General features: G+C 42.7%; 1 protein-coding gene across 1 annotated transcript in view; it reads left to right on the top strand.

The window, feature by feature from the left end:
• The window catches only part of rbms3 (RNA binding motif, single stranded interacting protein), a 176,350-nt gene extending 169,328 nt beyond the window's left edge, over nt 1-7,022 (top strand). The window contains exon 14 of the mRNA XM_086136869.1: nt 797-7,022. Within this exon, the coding sequence (XP_085992995.1) occupies nt 797-800 (4 nt within the window). The 3' untranslated portion in view covers nt 801-7,022. The remainder of the gene's footprint in view (nt 1-796) is intronic.
• The last annotated feature ends 13,640 nt before the right edge of the window (nt 7,023-20,662 follow it).

Below are 20,662 nucleotides of genomic sequence, written 5' to 3'. Positions count from 1 at the left end.
TTGGTGAGCTGGACAATTTAGTTTGTCAAATATGAACTGAACTTCAAATCGAAATGTAATTGAGAAGCTAGTAAAGAAGATAACTCTACCATTACCACTGTTTTTTAAATCATTATTTAATCAAAGACATCTGTACGTTGACTCCATTTTAGTACTTTTTGGGTCATGACCATGTCCACCTTATTTGATGTGGCAGGGCCCTCATAAATTTCACTGAACTTCACAAAGAAATTCACGAAATTAATGAGTCTCATTCACCCATTTGCATACACTCATAGATTTTGGCAACAAATTGGTGCCACAAACAATTTATGTATTTTTTTATGTTATTTTTAAAATGATGATTATACGTGTTTACTCCCACATTCGGTATTTATCATCACATTAACAGTGTGACAGTCATATAAATATTAGTAAAAAAAAAATAGAAATCATATATTTTCTACCGATAAAATACTCTTTTTGTTGTATGGTCAGTGAAAAACGAAATATCACTCCATCATGCCAGTATGTTTTGACTCCTGACTCGCTTGAACCAAATAATGACTCGACTTGCTTGAAATTTGGTGGCGACTCAACTTGCCGAATATTTTTCCCCACAGTATGGTGGGACTTGCATGCCTATGACTTACTCCCGCCTCTTGTAGCAGCAGTTTGAACTTTTCTGATGCTGTTCCAAATGTCTCTTTTAGTTTCGGTCGCCCAGCCTGGTATACCATCTTTATTTTTGTGTGCGTGTGGAATCTTTTGATTGCGACTATATCTCTTCTCTCCATGTCTTCTCCTTTCCCATCAGATAGCAACGGCCTGAGAGAATGTTCCTGTGACAGCGTTGCCTTGAGACAAAAGGTGGCTGCACTGTGAATGTGAGAGGGGAATGTAGGGGAAGAGAAAAAAAAGCGATTATTTCCAGATTGCCCAGGCACCCAAAAAAAAAAAAAAAGACACTTTTTTTTTCATTTTCGACCTGGTCAACTACGGGGGGAAAAAACAAGGAAGCAATGGCTGCTGAGAAAAGGGGTGTGGGATATTATGGGGCACAGTGCAAAGAAATTCAATTGTTAAGTGTGAAAACCTGCCCGTAGGGCCGGGCTGAAGCTAGAAAATTTTCTCAAAGAAAATCCTCAACCAATTAAACAAGACAAAAAAAAACAACCAAAAAATACAGAAAAACGACACAAAAAAAGGTTGAATGTGAAGGTGAACTTTATTTTGTAATTAGAAATGGGGAGTCATGTTTGAGATACACACAGAGATTGTCTTCCTCAGAAACTAAGCTAAAAGTTGTTTTCACTATTTTTTATGTTCTAGTGTTCAATTTTACTTTTCTAGATATATTTGAAAAACAAGGGTTCTTTCTTTCTTGAATCTTCATGGCCTTAATTTGAAGGGCGCCAGAGACTTTGCAAGTTCAAGTCTGACGTCTGTTTGGGAGTTGGGGGTGAGGGGGACAGAAGTCTAAGCGAATCAATATTTTGGACCACTTGGAAGGTTCAAGAAACTGGATGAGTTGATTAAAGAGGAAGAAGAATCTATCACATAAGCTGTACAGGTTTAACAGAAAATAGTTTTTCTTTTTTTCCTTTTCTTCACAAGAAGAATGCTTTGATAACGATTATGTCAGATGTAACAAATGTGTTAAAAGAACTAAATGCCTGTTGCGGAAAAGACTTGAGCGCTGAAGAGATTTTTCACAATGAGGAAACAAAAAAAGAAAAATATAAGGAAATGTGCTGTGTCATGGATGCAGCTTTTTTTTTAAATGGTCATCATTATTATTTTACGAAGCAATGTTGCCGTCAATGACATTACAGCTTTTTATCTGCCACATTTTACATTTTTTTATGAGCTTTAAAATGTTTTTAGCCCGCTTTGCTTGTCACACTGCAAATCTTCATGAAAACAAGAAAAAAAAAGTATAAAATGTACAAAAACACACAAAAAAATAAACTGGCAGTGAAACAAAAACAGTAGATAGAGTATAGGAGCTTATGGTTGAGATCAATCAGTGCAAAAGCAATAGAGGAAATTGTTGACAATTTCTGTAGTCTTTCCTAGTTGTGGATCAAATGCAGCCCATGGACGGCCATTTTTATACCAAAGATGAAGATACACTCTGAACCAGAGGTTGTTGATTTTTTTTTTGTTTGTTTGTTTGTTTTCCCACGCCTCATTTTTTTTTTTTTTCTGTTGGTTGGTGTTGATGTTAATGATGTTGTCAATGTTGGTATTGCTGTTGTTGTTCTGGTTGTTCTTGTTGTTGTTATTTTTTTGTTTTTTTTACCTTGACGGCCGCGCCGGTCCTTAAGGATCCTTCAAATCACATGCACACACACTCACACATGCGTCAAAATGTATTTTGATGCATGACGTGGCACCAATGGCAGTTTTTTTTCCCCATTTCAAATGTCACAAACAGCCTGAGTGCTTTTTTTTTTGTAGAATCGTACAGGTAAATTCAAATAAACTGATTGGGGAATCTTGCTTGAATTCAACACAGCCGTTGGATATTAAATGACATTAACTTCATCAAAACAAAACAAATGAGGGTTCTTTACTGCATTCTTTAGAGCCAATACATCGTCACCTTTACAAGAAACAATTCCAGAGGAAATTCAACTGGTTTTGAAGTTGTACAAGCAACCAGAGTCCAAACCAATTATCATGCATTTCAGCATTTGAGCTTTCGTTTTATGTTTTATTTGACTTTTAGGGCTTCACATTCATGACCAGTGGCAATCCTGCATGGCACGGCGCATGGCGTAATTCTGTCTGGAGGCAGGTTAGATCCGATGCTGGTACTTTCTGAGCCCGGGCTAGCGCATCCTCGTGAGGGAGGGCTGTGCAGCTGTGGGAGTGATCACATTCAACTTCAATCATGCCCAATCAGAGCGTCTCTTTTCAGTCGACTGTAAATCTGCCAGCCCGCCCAGTTTAGCGAAGTCCGGCTCGCAATCTGGCATTGCGCCGATACAATTATCAGCATCCGTTTGCGCCACGGCGCATTTGCGCTGTTCGATGAAAAAGGATAAGCATCGTCATCCGGCTCCTCACGACAATTAGCCTAAAGTGAGAAGAGGAATAACCGAATGTACACGACGGCCATAACAAAAGTCGATGCCACTTTCGGCTTTGAGCCAGCTGTCAATACCCTTCCTTGTTGGGTTGCACAAAAAAACCTTTGCTCATCTCATTCGACCTTTCCATCCACAAGATTTCATCCTCGATAATTGTTTTCAAGCATTACCCCCCCCCCCTCCTCCCCACAATGGTGCTAGAACTTTTGTCCCTCCCTGTTTCACTGGTATCACCTCAGTGTCTTTCTCTCCCTTGTGCCCCCCCAACCTTCATGCCCTCCATGATTTTTTTTCTTTATGTGGGAATGCAGAAGCAGAACCACAAACCAATTTCAGTCATGCTCTAAATGAGGCCTGACGAGTCCAATTTGTCTCCTTCTGAGACGATCGGATCCACTCCATTGTCGCTCAAGATAACAATTCCTTCCAGAAAAAGAGGGGAAGCTTTTTTTGGCTTGCTGATGATCGTAATCAAGCCCTGGCTGCCCGATGAACCGTTCGAATCTTAAGTCCAGTGTTGTTGCATTTTATCGCATTTTCCATCCGTCCGTTTTCCAATCCGCTTATCCTCGCAAGGGTCGCGGGTGTGCTGGAGCCTGTCCCGGCTGTCATCGGGCAGTACTGGTTGCCAGCCAATCGCTGGGCACGCATAGACGAACAACCATCCGCGCTCACACTCACACCAAGGGACAATTTATGCTTACAATATGTCTGTTATTTATTACATATGAGAATTTTAAAGCTTGGTAGAGATTTTAGCAAGCATCATGGAAGGTGACATGTTTGATTTGTTTTCACGGGCCACATAAAATGATGTGGCGGGCCAGATCTGGCCCCCCGGGCCTTGAGTTTGACACCTGTGATTTAGAGTGTTCCACTAATCGCATTTCCCAGATTTTGATTAATGAATGATTCTATCTGCAAATCTTTATTGATTTCTCAGTAGAATTCATTGAGAATAAAATGACCCATCGAGGACTGCAATCAGAATGGCGCTCAGTCAAAGTGAACATTTGAGATCACAATCGAATCACAATTGTGACTTTCCAACACAACGTAGCTCGGTAGACTTGTAGTCTGGAAAAGGGATCTCCTCTCAGACCTGGATCTGACCCACTAGTCGGTTCCCGGACAGTTCATGGTTGAGTTGGTGTGTGCGCTGCTTTTTCCATCTTCAGTTGTCCGTCCCATGCGTCCTGCGTCATCCCGCTCTCGTTTTGCAAAGCAAACAAGGGCACCATGCTCCATCAAGTGTTCTGTGGGAAATGCCAATCAGGCCCCATGGTGCCAATCTGTGAGCACAGACCCCACTTGTGGACTTTGGATCAATGCACCACCCTCATGGAGTCAGTTTGAGCACAAGCATGCACATTAGCGGCCTCCGGGAGGTCGTCGGCAGTGCTCCTTCTATTCTGTTGTTGTTGTTGCCTTCCTGCTCTGCTAGCTTGTCTCCTGGTAGCTCCTTCCACGTGCTTGACACTGCCCGAAAAGACGTAGCCGACCTTTTGGCCCCCCCGGGCATATCTGGTTGGGCCACAGGTGGAAGAGTGCTACTTGCAGTCTCCTTTGCAACAACGCTGAACTCGATTCGCAATTGTGCAGTTGCATTCTCACTGGATTGGCTCCAGTAAGTGTGGTTGATTCGGATTGGTCGTGTTTCGTTCTTCGCAATCGAACTGTACATTTAGTGCCTTTTAACAGATGTCATTCTACATGGCCTGTGTGTTGTGTAAAGCACATTAAGGGCCTTGGTTGAAAAGTGTAACGCAAGTACGTAACATTAAAGCTTCGATAGGGTGGCTGCCTTTACAGCAGCTCCGATACTTTTTCTTCTTCCACGTTCTTGGTCTGTTTGATTGATCGCAGCTCTCGTTTGACCCGTCGCTCGCCGTCCATGCCTGAGGTTTACCTCCTATGAAATTCTGGGCCATGAACAACTCCCCGGCCCCCACTTTTTATTCCTTTCCTGTGATTTCTTCGCCTCCCGTGTGCGCAAGGAGTTGTTTTCCTGAGCAATAGTGTTTCTCAACGCGGGTACGGCCATGGCGCGGCTATAAAGTTCTCCTGACATTAATTATCCAAATAGGACTCATAATACAGAATGTGCACATTGGCGAGTATAGCGATTTCCCAGAAAATGGCCTGAGATTCAATCGTAATGGAATTATGAGAGAAGGAAGGGGAAAAAAACACCTCAAATAGGAAGGCATGCATCATTTTTTTTGCTAATGGAGAATCAATGCGCAGAAAGAGGAGTGAGTTTGCTCCTGGTCCACATTTATTATAGTTCCCCACAGATCTGCAATATGACCGAGCTAAAACAAACGCAAGTGGAGTTTTCCTTGATGGCGCGCGACTGCGGCATGCGTGTGCTCTGCTGCAAATTGTGTCTCATTTACATTAGTTTGCGGCATCATTATCATCATCATCATCATCATCATCATTCATGCAGAATATGGAACCCTGTTCACATATCGGCAATCGACAGCAGATCGGGTGGGTTGTCTTGAAAATTTGTGCCGTGACTGCCCCCTACAGGTGAAAACATTGAACTAGCAATTGAATTGTTGCATTTCTTCAGGTGTGTACGCGTCCCATTTTTAGAATAGTTGTGCAAGTACAGTCATGACAGAGACGTGTGCCTCTGTGAGAAAAAAAAAATAGATCATCCGTCCGTGACTCCTGACACAGTGGGGTATTTCATTTGGCGCCAACAAGCCTGTCAAGGTGGTTGTCGGCGCTCCTTACAAGCAATGGAACGATTTTCAAAAAGAATCCAATTGCGATGTCTCTCCCCTGACTTAGGAAATACGACGGCATGAAGGCAACACGCAGCACCAGCATTATTGGTGACTGACTTCGTGGGGGTGGGGGGGGGGGGTCAATGGTGATCATCAAACCTTTCCTTTTTCTTCTACAACAGACAAATTTGACTGTTTGATCTACGTGTGTGAATTTAGGCGGTTTGTTGACAATGACTTCCCTGCAGTAAATGACCCTCATTTGTTTCTCTTCAAGTCACATCAGGGCCTTTACTGTCTGTGCAAGGAACGTACTGGAAGCATGCCGTCGCTGGAAAAATGCAGCTTCAGGGCAGCTCGCGCTAACTGGATTTTCCGCCCATGTACATACCGAGATATTTGACCAAGATGGGAAATTTGAGAGGGAAAAAAAATCATATCTCCGTCCTGTCCTTCCCCCTCCAGTTTTCAGGTGCCGTTTTATTCCCTTTTTTCAGTCTGTCGGTTTTCACTCCTCTTTCAGAAATCTCTTCAGCCATCCTGAACTGAGTTCAGTGTGTCCTACTCGATGCGCACACGCACGCACGAGGCTGTCGCTATTCGTTGACTTCACTTTCACCATCGGGTGGAAGCGAGAGATGTGGTTCAATAACTCATCACATGGTAGGCTAATACACACTGCGCATAATACAGCGAGAAAATTGCTCCGAGTGCCCCAGCACCGTTTCCATACACACACACACGCACGAACACAATCCCAACAAGAACAGGGACCTCCTGCTTTTTAATTGATGCTTCGGTTGACTTTTGATGAAAGCTATTGATTGGCCACACAGGCCTCGGAGCGCAGTCATGAGTTAAATCAGCTCCGTGAGAAATACACCGTGCATCAATCACTCGGAAAAAGGCTGACCCGTTTGTTGTTATGAAGCGCGATAGATTTGCGATTTATGTCGGGATCAGAAGAGAAAACTTACTTGGACAGCAGAGCGGCTTTTGTTACTTTTTTTCTTTTGATTTTTTTTTTTTAACCCCACTTGTCTTCAGCACCAGGCAGGACGTGGTCACGCCTCGCACGTGTTCTACGGTGTGTGCGCGCGATTTTTGAGAAGCTATCTGTACATCTGTGGATGTGAACTTTTTTTCCTCTCTGACAAAGCTTTCAATAAAAAAATTTAAAAAATCAACAAAAAAAACAAAAACCACCAAAGACTGCTGTTATCATTCAATTTGCATCATAAATGATAGAAGCATTTCTGGAGGCCTTCATGATGCAACACCTCCCCTCTCCCCACCCATTATTCTCATCTCCGAGGTACACACAGAACGGAAGATGCTATCTTTTTTTTCCACAGCTGAATTATCTGCAGTAGAAGCCCCATTATTATCGGCGCGGCGCTCGATGGCACCTGCTACACGTCGACCTTGTATCTCAACATCCGGCCCATAATTACGCCCTTGGCGAATGGAGCTCCAGGCCCCTTGATGGGATTTCCTCCCCATTGCAGCTCAAGCGCACTTGATTGGGCGTAAAGTGGTCATAATCAAAGATGGAGGAGCAACCCTGCTGGGGGGAAGCGGATCAATGGCAATCAATCTTCCTCTTCGCTCTTATTTAAGCCCAATCAATCGCCGTCCTTGTCGCCACCCGGAGACGCCTGTACAGTCGATACAGGCGGATGCAGTCACCGGGTTGCCTGAGAAGCTCCGCCAGCAAGATCAAGGTAATGAGGCGGCCTCTTTCAAACCAAGGACATCTTAATTGGGAACAATTGACTCTTTGGAATGGATCGAATGAATGTGTGGATGCTCGCCAATGCGTCATCACCGATAGAAGAAACGCATATCCTGAGCCGGTCCGACCGATCGGGTTCTTGGAATCTTTGAAGTAGGTGTACTTTAGAGGAGAAAAGCAAAAGCAAAGGAGAACCCGCTGCTAACTCATTCACTCCCAAAGACGTTTTTAAACGTCTTTTCAGACGTTCAGAATTGAATGGTACTGAATGAGCTAATGATCGTGCCAATGTGTCAACTTCGACTTTGTTGCCAATCAGCAATTCATAATAACATAAAAATCGGTTTTTGATTTAAAAGATGTGAGTGCATCGAATTGAACCGGATCTCGTCATTCAGTTTTACGATCGTCTTTATCGAGGTAAATACGTATCGAATTTTCTTGAAATTATCGGAGAGATGCCCACCCCTAATTCAAATCAATTGAGCTCGACAATGTTCAATATAAAGCAATTTTTTAAATAGGAATTCATTTTACGCATAATTTAAATAGAGATGAAAGTTCTCCAGATTTTCCCCGAATTCCGGATTTTCACATTTTTATGACATTTCCTCTGGAAAATTGAGGGAAAAATTACCTAAAATTAATCCAGATATTAGTTGACAACAGTGAACGAACACGTGTTTGAGTTCGTTGTTTTGCTTTCATGAGCATAGCCATGTTCAGGCATGAACACTAGTAACAGTAACAAGATTTCGAAGTTTCAGCGAGAACGGAAGCTACAAAGGGTGCATGTGTGCACACAAAAGGCAGATTAATCATTGAATGACGAGTATTTGAATCGTGTTTTGTGTAAACGAATTCATGCGTGATCGGCCAGGTACAGCCCCAGCGCAATGTTCAAACAGGTAGACGGGCAAGTTGACATTCATCTTCCGAACCGCTCTATCCTCACTAGGGTCGCGGCGGAGCTGGAGCCTATCCCAGCCGTCTCCGGGCAGTAGGCGGGGGACACCCCGAATTGGTTGCCAGCCAACCACAGGGCACACAGAGACGAACAACCATGCACGCCCTCACTCACACCTAGGGACAATTTAGAGTGCTCAATCAGCCTGCCATGCATGTTTTTGGAGCAAGTTGACATATGTGCAATAAATGCGAGTGTTAGAAACACGTTCAAGTGGTCATGGCTTGAGGAAAAGGACTTGAACGGAGATTTTTGTCTGACGACATTAGAAAGTTTGACAAACCTGGTAAGTCAGTTAAAAGAAATATATATATATATAGATATATATACAGTACATCTATATATACTGTATATAATTTGGATTTTCCGGAATTTTTCAGGAAAGTCCACTTTCATTTCTATTTAAATCAACAACAAAAAATTGGCTCTCGAAAATGAGCCCATCATTACAGCCTAAGGCACAGGTATCAAACTCAAGGCCCGGGGGCCAGATCCGGCCCGCCACATCATTTTATGTGGGCCCCTGAAAGAAAATCATATGTCTCAACTTGCATGATCCTTGCTAAAAACAAAATTCCGAAAATTTCAAATTATCATGAGTAATAAATGACATTGATATGTTATTTTCATGTGTTTTAATAATTTTGTTACCCCTACAAGTAATAATGGGATGAAACATTTTTGGCCTCCGAGGGAAGATGTAACTCAAAAGTGGCCCTCAACAAAAATTAGTTTGACACCCCTGGACTAAGGCATACTTAGTGGCCGTTTTGGGTCCTGTTGCCGCTGGGGGACCACCAAAAAAAAACGTGAAGTTTTTCTTCTGTTTGTTTGTTTTTTTTGCTGGCACCACACATCCCTTTCATGCTTTTTTTTGACAAATCTTGAATCTCGAAAGCTTCCCTCTCCTGTCGTCGTCTGCTAGATTACACGGCTTTCTAATCTGTCAAAATGCAGAGAAAAACACCCCAAATTCCGTCTCACTTCTTTGGAGGCAAATAGCTGCTTTATCAGGTTTGAGAAATGTAGCAGAGCAGAGCACCACAAGGGTGCAGCATTCCAACACTGATGTTATCTGTGTTCCCCCGTCTGCTGCAGAGCAGCATGCACACGCACCACCGCCATCACAGCCAGATACAGATCAAAAATCGTCTCCACCGGGGAAACGACACAACACTTCAACATCAAGCGCTTGCCATCTGCAAAATGGATCCAAAGATTAAAAAGGACCCAAGCGTTGTTGACGAGTACACGTCCCCTACTTGCTGTGCAAACACGGCAAGCGACGCATACGTGGGTCAGATAAACAATCCAAACTGAAGTCCCTGGTGTTGAAAATTGAGCTGGTTGAAGCGTTTACTGATGCGTGAAGATAAATACATCCCAGATTTGTTTGGCCCTTGTTTGATTATGAATATATTATTCATGCACAGACACACACATACATATATTCTCTTTCTTCGTATGTGTGTGTTTCTCATCCAAATCCATTTTTGCAATAGCGATGCTATCGCTCATGTTTTCAGCGCTAAACTTTGAATGAGAATTGCCATCGAGGTGAAAGAAAGGAAGGCTGCCACCAGTCTGTATTTTTATCCGGTACTTTGCAACCACCTTTGCAAAGGTCTGTAATGATTCCAAGCTTCCGGGTGCACTCCAAGCACTTTTTATGGGGACTCAATCAACAATCTGTGATCGTCAGCAAGCAAACAAGCACCTGCTGCTCCCTTATTAGCTTATACGGCACTAAAAGAGTCCTCATTAACCAAAGTGAGATTCTGTATTGCCGGGCTCCAATTTCAATAAGACGCACAAGATGATTTGTGTGTTTTCAGGCGTGCTTTATGAGTCACTTCATCTTGGAATATGTGACATTTCGGGTATGTATGTAGGACACAAAATGCAAGAAAAAGTATATGAATACCTACACTTTTGCATAAATTTGTCATAAAAATGTGGGCCAATCAGTTGAGTCAACAAGAGGCAGTTTTCTGAAACTGATAGCACAGATATTATACCCAAACGTGGGGATTTATTTTTCAGTCAATGACAGAAATGTGTCCAGATCGTGAGTTAGCAAAGCGCGCCCAAACCATGACTCCCCCTTCCACCATGCTTCACAGTTGGGATGAGGTTTCCGTGGTGATGTGCTGTGAAAGGTAAATATTATTGATCACATCTTGGTCTCAGTTTTTAGAACTATCAATCTGTCTTGCTTTCTGTCTCCATTGCCATCTGTCTGTCAGGTGCCGTAAGCCACAGAAGAGGAATGAGGTTTCTCAAAACCCATGACAGACACGCACCCTCAAAATAGCATTTGCAAACTTTTCGTTGGAGTGGTGAGTCAAAAGTGTTTTTTCTTTCCCCTACTTGTCTCTCAGTCTTTCTGTCTACACTTTTCTCAGGCTGACAAATGATCAACACGCGTCTCGGCCCACATCAACAATGCATCGCCTGTGGCAAAGCACTCCGTCAAATCTCAGCTCCATTCACAATTTTCCGATGATGGATTACCAACGTTGCACTGCTGGATTCGGAAGCACGGCCAAGTGTGTATTGAATTTTATAACGACAGTGGAACAATCGTTTCCCAGGAGTTCCTGGGGGCTGCGCGGAAGGCATCGTTGTTCCCCAGGTGAGTGTGCCAAGAGCCCAGCTCTGTGTTAATGGACGACATCAGGAAAACCTACACCTCATGACTTTGACATTAATGTCCCACTTTCTGTCGTTGACTGCCATGTCACCGATTGGAGTTGGTCAAACGGTATCGTTCGAAAACGTCAGCATAAAGAGAGGTAATAATAATAATAATAATACATTTTATTTATAAGCGCCTTTCAAGACACCCAAGGACACTTTACAATAACAAAAAACACAAAACAATACAGGTTGAGCAGCGGCAGCCAAAACGCGCCAGCGTTCACTCAACCCGAAGGTCAGAAAGAAACCACAGGGGAGGGAGAGAGGGAGAAAAAAAACCCACGCTCGATGTTGATATTGATATGTCAATAGTAAAACAGATCATAGAATGTGCGACATGAAATCACGTGAGTGCCGTCTTTGTTTGCGCTGGAACCAAATTCTTCTCTGTTCTTGACCCACTGGTCCAAAATGTCTTGTGAAGCTGAGTAAATTGTTTGCCTTGAACTAAATCGAACAATAGCAATGTGAGTAAACAAGACGGGATGGCAGCAATTAGTCCGGCAGATGCACATGCACTGACCTTTGGTCTTCTTCCCATGAAGCCGAGCCGGTAACAGGAAACGATAATAATAGCATTAACATTGTTTCTCAATGTGAAATAGAGTGGAGGCGAGATAACCCCATGAATGCATCCAACAATAATAAATTGTTGGCTGAGCCCAGTATTTGCAGCTTTTATTTATTACAGTATTATCATTTCTGCAATTTCTTTTTACGGCAAAGAGAAGCATCTCTTCTGTTACCTTGCCGGCAGTTTTGGCTGCCACTCCAGGCTGCATCTGAAGAAAAAAAATTGAAATCATTTTTTTTAAAAAAAGGATGAGATGAATGCCACAGCGCTGGAACCAAACGGCAATTTGTAAGACTGAATATGTGTCAGAGTACAATGAATGCGGGAGAAAAATTGACGAGGGAACCTTGAAGTTTATAAATCAAAATTATTGGCAGTAGAGGTGGTAGAGGGAATAGTAACGCAAATAAAATGACAAAGGAAATGATAACCACACTGTGTTATGAAAGGATAGGATGGAAGTTAATTAAATTAAAAAGTAGTAAATGCCAGGGAAGTCTAGGAGGTGTGGAGACATGAAAAGCTAAATGAAGTCCATCCAGACATTGAGGACAGCGTTTCAAATAGTTCACTGCCACCTCCGGGGTAAGTGATGTGAGTTATAGCAACAATGAGCAGCCAGTAAATAGTTCCATCACAACACATGGGAGACTCAAGGTGCTCTAGGGGCTGACCTGGCACGCCGCTCCTGCAGATTTGTTGGAACTGTGAAGGCAAGACGGCTACAGATTTGTAAGGCCATAAAATAAAAAAGCTTGAGCCAAAAAAACTAATACCCTCCAAGTCTGAACTTGGTGTGCTCTGTCAGAAAAACTGTGAGGGAAGGAAAGATCAGGATGCATCTGTACTTCTAAACTTTCATTTTGTGTCTACCAATCAGCTCTCTCCAGCCACTTGTGTCTTTTCCGGGTGTGCCTCATTGTCTCGCCAGTTATTTGTCGTTACTGTAGTCCGTGTTGGCTTTTGAGTGTTTTGTTTTTCTTTGTTACTCCTAATCTTTTTCTTTTTTTTCGGGGGGGTGGGTGGGGAGGGTATGAGTCTTCCACGTGTACTTCTATTTTTGTATTTATTTTTTTTAGATTAATTCTCCATGCTTGGCTGCGCTTGGCTCCTCCATTTTGTTGCAACTTCACCATGCTTCTCTGGCAAAAAATAAATACAATTTAAACATTTTCCATTTCCATTATTCTCTCCAAATACACCAAGTATAAAGAATTACAGCACACCTAAAATCCACATGTCATACTCTGTTTACGTGCAAAGTGGACACATGCAGCGCAGCTAGCTAGCTAGCTAAATATCTAGCTAGCTAGCTGTGCGACGACGCTGGCGACTGCTCAGTGTTGCCGTCTTGGCTACTTTTCAAAGTCCTCGAGCGACCGTCCTCTGACTGGTTGGTCAGAGCAAAAACTTGCTACAGCCAACTTCGATACCAACCTGCAAATGTTGTAATAATTAGCATCTCTGGTAAGTATGTTTTATTTTCTTGAAATGTTTTTGTCATGTCATTTAATAAATATTGATTGAATGAGTTGACTACCAAAAGGTCGTGGTGGCAGCTGGCGGTCCTAGATTTGAGCCTTTCGGAAACCAGTGTCAACTGTAAGCAAAGGAAATAAATGATCCGTGGCTCATGCGCAGCACACACATAATTACGTACATAAATAGTGTTCGACTATACACACAGCTGAAATGGATCGCTCTCAAGCTGTGTTTCCTCCTCCAGGCGGAATGTTTTGGAATCTCTCCAGTTATGCCGCGTTACACGTGTTATGTCTGCCAAAGGGACCAAACTCACGCTGAACTACAAAGACGCATTCCAAAGGTGAGACCAGAATCTAAAGAGGGGCCTGAACTTCCACTGTCATGTATGAACGCTGCATGCATGTATGGAAGCTTGCCAGCAGCTCTCTATGAGTTTGTGCACCAACTTGGGTGATTGTTCAAAAATCGCCTCCCACTGATGGATTGGACTTGAAGGTGAACATGATGAACAGCCATCATTTTTCCCTTGCATGTTATGTCGTAGTCGATGTCGGCAAATCTGATGACTTCTTCCCCTGCTATAATACCCGCAAAGTTTAGCTTACTGATAAGCGGTCAAATATTAACCATGTACTTTGCTGGCAGGCAAGGTCACTTTCCCGGTTGAGGCCCAACTGTCTCAGTCGTGAGCCATAAACGTGTTTACACGCTACAGATTTATGCACTTTCTTGTTGGGAACGGTTATGTAGGGCTCCCTGAAAAAAAATGGACTTGTTCAGACTTAAGTTCGGTAAAGGGTTCGCTTTGAGTGGATTGGCTTCGGTCATGTCTGCATCGTATCCTGAAGCCATGGAAAGTGTGTGTGTGTGCGCGCGTGCGCGCGTGTGCGTGCCGTCTTAGTAAAGCCCAAACAGAATCAGTTCAGTTACCATGGTATCAGCTGGACAACAGGGGTACACAGTGGGGAAGATTAAGATGTGCGAGCCGGAGCTGGCCAACAGTGTGTGATGTTAGCGTTCCAGAACATTCTTCATTTCATTTCCAGGAAAAAAAAAAAAAGAACAGAAAACTTCAAGAGGGATTGAAATAAACAAGCGGCAAGACAGAGAAGGGAGAGGCACGGAAAGAGTCGTGGTGATATAGCGCATGTCTGGACACTATTGGCAGCCGCTCCGGTTGAAACATCTGGAGACCTCATTAGGTACCAAAAAAAAAAAAAAAAAAAAATGGGCTGGAATTTGAGCGTCTGTCATAGTTGATGGAAATACAATCACTCCCCTGAAGTGTGGTGATAAGAAGATGATCTGACAACCGGGGGAGTCCGAGTTGAATAGGTCACAGTTCGTTGTGGTATATTTTATCAACAGAGAATTTCTGGCATTTTCATTATCAGTCCGTAGCATCTCTTCGATGATTAAGTTCTTGCTTTATTGGGCCGTATTCCCATTAAACCTTCGTCATTTCTGATCGGGAATCGTTTTGTGATTGTAGGCGGCGATATAGTTGTGTTCTGTGTTCATATCAAGTGAACCACAAGCTAAATAACAATTTTATTTATTTTTGCCTCATTATTTGGGTTTCCTCGCATTTAAAAATCAGTTAAGATGATTTTTTTTTAAAAAGGACTGTTTATGACACCACAACGATCACCGTCACCGGGGTTATAATAGTTTAGGATTTTTCGTTTATTTTTATTCCATTTTGACTTTTGTTCTTTACATTTAGTTTTTCGAAAAATCTTTTTTTGTTTGTTTTGTTTTCTTTAAGATAAGATGAGATAAGATAAGAAAACCTTTATTAGTCTCGCAATGGAGAAATTCCCGATTCACAGCAGCAAAGTTATGAAAGGAAGAAGTAGAACAACAAAATATAGGAGCTGCTGGAAAGGCAGCCACTCACGCGGCGCCATTTTGAAGTCAAAATAACAAAAATAACACAACACAACACATAGGACACAGACAGTCGTGCAATCTTCACCACTTTTCTGCATACACTTTGTTGTCTGAAGCAGTTATAGATGAAAGAGGGGAGGATCAAAGTGTCCTTTCACCAGTGGATCAGAGACGTCATGCTGAAAATGTGCGCACGTCTGCTACAAGCTAAGTTTTGAAAGCAAACACGGCGCTGTAGCGTCCATTGACGAAAAAGAGATTGGCTCACATCTCCTGTCCCATGTAAATCCACTTCAATTCCAAGCCGCGACTCCCAGTTCCACATCCGCATCGGCGCCCCGCGCTAACGCTCCTTTTCTTCTCATCGTCGGCTCCTCAAGACTTTCATCCATCCAGCCGCAGACCGTTCAACAGCACCGATCTCTCCGCTGAACAAAGCGGGGCTGTGAAAAATGTTGCCCATAACAGGCGCAAGACACAGTTTTACTATTAGATTTTATTTATTTATTTATTTTAAGAAATGAAGTATTTGTCAAGTGCAAGAGAGAGAGGGGAGAAAAAAGGTCACTAAGTATTGTAATTGAGTCAACTAAACTACAATTCTACATAACCTAATTGTCCCTGCGCAAGTAAGAGGATTTTTTTGAAAATACCGTTTTGCGACGGAGAATATAGTCAACTGCGACTTGACTTTCATGACATGAGAGTCGGCTAAAAAAAAAAAAAAGTTTTGCATCTTAATACCGCATATAACTCAGCAAGGCGTCGACCGATGTTATTTTGAATGCCTTTTGTCCTCTAAAATTACATTTGTATTTCGTTTTGCAGGGTGTAACTGGAAGCGTGGACATTTATAGTCATCAAACACATTTTTTTCAAATACTTTACATAGTTGGGCATTCCACTGTGCTCTTCCAGCGCACAAATAAATTTCCTCTCCAGCACAATAGGCCCACTTTCCCCCAGAAAAAATCCCAGCCTGTAATTTTCTGGTTGATCTCAGGTGACCAAACTGTGGCCAGCAGTGGCAACGGCAGTTTTCCTGCGCATACAATACAACAACAACCAGCTGCCACCATCATTGTTCTTGCCCTCGGGCCGGCCGTCTGATCAAGCAAACAGACTGGGCTCAATCGGGAAATCTCATCTCGATAACGGCCGCTGGGCCAGCAAATATCCACTGCGTGCACCCTCTTTTTCTTATCAGATTGGAAACGTTGAGACTTTTCACCTCACTGCCACTAAGCAAGGTCTGTCTCCGTGCGCCAAGGCTTGCGGGAAGGGAAACTTTGCCTCGCTTGGCAGCTGCACTTGAAACAAAGAGCTTAGACAGCAACTTGAGGGTGTACAGTAGGTTGAGCTAGGATGGCGGGTGCGTTTTAATGAGGCTGATTTAAAAAAAATAGAGCTGCGGGAAGGTTCGGTTCCCTCTGCAGATTTTTAGGAATCTCCGGTTTAACCCTTTTAGGGACTCTGTAACCTGATAACATGGTGACAATTATTATTGCTATTATAATTTTTTTTTTAATGTTCTGTTTAGAGGTGTCAATTTATCACATTAAATGCAAATATTACAGTCATCTTTAGCGCGTGATGTTTTTGTCGCGTTAATCTAAATTTTAAATCTCAACCTTTATTGTTTCTGTAGGTGGGTTGCCTTTTTATAATATCCGTTTTCATGTGTTGGTTTCCTGTGTTCGAGTGGTTGAGGGTGAGGAAACAACTGTCAGTCACAGCATGAAGCAGACATTGATTGGCTGTCATTATGTTTGGGCTTGTTGAGCAAACGCTGATTGGCTCCCATTGGAGTTGGGCGGGCTAAGTAAGCAGTGCACAATGAATGGGCAATTTACATTCCAAAAACGCCCTGACGGCACTATTGATAAAAGTAGAGTATTGTGCCTAATTTGTAAAACGGAGTTGGCTTACCACCGAAGCAGCTCAAGTTTAGCCTCCCACATTAATGCAAAGTACCCAGTCGCGAGTGCATCCACAGCGAACGTTAGCACCGAAAGCGTTAGCAATATAGTGAGCTAAAGCAAAGCTCTTCATCAAACTGAACTCGAGGTGAACATGAGGCATGAAGTCAGCATAGTTGCTGTGTCCTCAGTAGCCAACCAGAAATGCTTGATGTTTATTTCAGCACTTTATTTTCTCATGATGAAAAGTGTTATTTCTGAAGTCTCTTATTTATTTATTTTAATCCGAAGCAAGTTCAGTGTTGAGTACTTGTATTGCTCAGAAAAGTGTTTTTACTGTTTTTGATATTTTAACCTAAGCACTTTTTATGGACTTGATGTTCCATTTTTATTTTTATTTTGCAATTATTTGAAGATTTACAAAAACAAATAAAACGGTGATATTCACCCTGGTGGTCGAAACTAAAGATTGCAGGTAGGACTTGGGACGACTCTCAACTACAGCAGCAAGTGAATGGCTCGGACTGCATCTGTTCAAGTCTGTTTACAAACAATGAAAGACTTTATAATGCCACTTTTTTTGTCTTTTGATCTGCCTCAACAATGTAATGAATTAAAAATGAAAATAGGGGTTTTCTCAGCACTTTTTCGATGGGATTAAAATATAGATTAATTAGATAAATTAATTACAGATCATAATTAACCTCGCCATTTTTTTAATCGCTTGACAGCACTAGTTCTGTTGAAGTGCAGCAATTTTGGAATGTTATGCTTTTTGGATGGGTTGCTTTCTTAGTGGCACTGGATATTCGTCCTTTTGTTTGACACAATGAAGAACGTTCGTTTTCGGGGTCTTTCACAGTCCGGCCGTGGATATGTTTCAATTTCTTGTTCTTATCAGTGTTGGGTCACGGTGGCATTTCCTGTCTCTAACAAGAGCAGAAGGTGGCACAGGATGAGAGCTACTTCCTTTGCTGGCACACCCAACATGTACCCACTTGGATGCGTCCACTCGCCTCTGCAGTGAGGAAGCGGATGGTGACAGCTCGGCCTCGAAAACCCTCGCATAGTTCTTTTGAATTGCTTAAAGGTCAAAACATTGCATGCTGCGGTTTAGCCAAAAGTTCTTTGGCAGAACTTTACAAAAAAAAACAACATGATTATTGTTGAAGTTTTTATTGTCCCACATAATAACTCGGTATATTGTTCCAATACTTGAAAAGAAACTTTTTTTCTTTTGTGCACATGCTCCAGATGTTAAATCGTGTCCGTCTTCCCAACTAAGTCCAGTGAAGACATCGAAAGTCCGTGTGATGGCCCGAGCAGACCGGGTGGGGCCGGCGGGCCGTTGTATAGTATTCTCTTTGACGCTTTTCTCTTTTGAAACTCTGTATGAATGATTCATCCCCGCTCTTGGCACACATGCCCAGAGGGAATTTAAACAGAGAAATGCTGAATGAATCCAAGCAGCTGTTGCCACCGGGGAGGCCTCGGCTCGCCCACCAAACACTCCAATATTTATTAGAAGTGATCACTGGGTTTGCGCCGCCAACGTATTTGGACCGTGGCCGCTCGTGTGTACCTTATTTGCGAAATGACTTGTTTTTGACTCCACCCATCCTTACCACGTTCAGTTACAGTAAATCCCATCATGACTACAGTGGAAATCAGAAAAGCGATGCGTCATGTGATTTGGGGTGTGTAAAACAAGAAAAAAAAAACATTTTGAGTGTTTGGTGGTTGTTGAATTGTTTGTGTTGAAAAAAAAAATCAAATCCCTCCCCCCATAAAACATTCGTTTTGTTTATGGGTTATTTGTTTGGATGGCACAATCGTAGGATTTAAACTTGGTAGTTATTTTTCATGTATGTTTTTTTGGGGGGGGGGGTTCCAGGACATCATGATTTCTGTGATTAATGCTGTTATGAAAAAAATGTTTACTATTTGCTGACTGTTTATTTCTGGCAATTACAGACTGCAAAGTTGGGGCTGTAATTACACTTGAACGCATTCAAACGTTGAAACGCCGCTTTTCGCCACAGGGCCGACTCCGATTGGAGCGTTGTATTGAATGCAAGTAATTATTAAATGTTCTTTTCGCTCAGATATTCTGCTCTCTGTAATTTAGGCTTCGTGAATGATATGATCCTCGTCCTGCTCGCCTACTCTCACCACAGAAGTTGCAGACTCGGGACCAATGACAGAACATGTTAGGTTAGTTTCATTCAAAACGCTCCATTCCCTATCGGTATAAATGTGAGTGTTAATAATTTGCGCTTTGTGATTGGTTGGCGGACCAGTACGGGATGGATTTCTTTTCGGTGTGAACCTAATACTCCCTTTTAAAGTGTTTTTCTTTGGCTGTGACGTTCATGGTATCCCACAAAGGGCACCAATAGAACGATTCTTTTTGCGCAAACAGCCGCTCTGCCAGTTAGCCCCGCCCATATCATTAGCCACTCTGCTCATGTGGGCACACAGATGCTTCAAATCAGCACTAAGCCACGACATGAGTCTTTCCTTCTTCTTCTTTCCTGCTAGCAGCAACATGCTAGCCCCGTTGGGTGGCTGTGGCGTAGTTCACAGAGCGGCTTGCCCACTGACTGAAGGTTCAGCTGTTCGACTCTTGGCTGTTCTATTTTGCTTTTTCATAAACAGTTCCACCATGACAGTAACCTTTCCTCAAGGGACTGATCCCGGAAGTTCCAAAAAGTCACCCTTGGACTTGATGTGGCTCGGCTCGACGTGAAAACGCACCTCTGGTCTTTGGGTTGGCACTCTTCTTTGACTTAATCTCCTGCTCTGAATAGTTTTGTGCGACAAAGAGTATACCGGAGATTGATTTTGATTGAAACAATCAATCAATCAATCTCAAACAGGAAATTTGAACTGCACCCTCGCATGAACTTGAGTGAGAAACAGGATGCTTCCCTATTACACTCAGATGGTGCTGGGAAAATTTACTCACATCTTTGGCCTGATTTCCAGAACATGTTCTGGCAAAGTTTTGGCCATTAATCATGTTCTGTTGTCACCAAACAATAGCTCCGAAACCGTTGTGATCTTGTAGGTTGTAACCTTTAGAGCTTTTGAAAGGAACCTTTCCTCCCTTTGTGTGGAAAGCTTTGGCATATTGCGGGAGAAGAGGAGTAGCAAGACAGAGAGAGAGTTTGTCTCTGTCAGAATAAGCCATTGTGCGTCAAGAAAACCAAACGAATTCACTTGAGTGGGTGATATTGTGTAAGACTCGCCATCTGCCCTTCGAAGAATGTTCTGTGCACAGACAACCCACAGAAAATCCCGACTAGCCCGTAATGGTAATACACGATATAGATGACGTCGGAGAAGTCGGCACTTGACTTGACATTTGAATGACTTACACAAAAAAAAAAGTGACAAACATAAACCTGAAAGGGACATTTAATTATCTTCTTGTGCATTAGAATTGAGGGGGGGGGGGGGGCGCGTTGACATTCTATTGCCTAATTTTGTCTGCCAGTGTGACATTTTCCTCATCAGAAAAACACATTTGAAGATTTTGCCGAACCAAATAGGGAGCAAGTGAATGTCG

This window comes from Hippocampus guttulatus, chromosome 18, assembly GCF_054856545.1.
Source record: "Hippocampus guttulatus isolate MCC_2025c chromosome 18, RoL_Hgut_1.0, whole genome shotgun sequence".
In the NCBI taxonomy this organism is placed as follows: Eukaryota; Metazoa; Chordata; class Actinopteri; order Syngnathiformes; family Syngnathidae; genus Hippocampus; species Hippocampus guttulatus.
The sequence above is the reverse complement of the archived record's forward strand: the minus strand, read 5'-3'. Positions and strand labels throughout refer to the sequence as shown.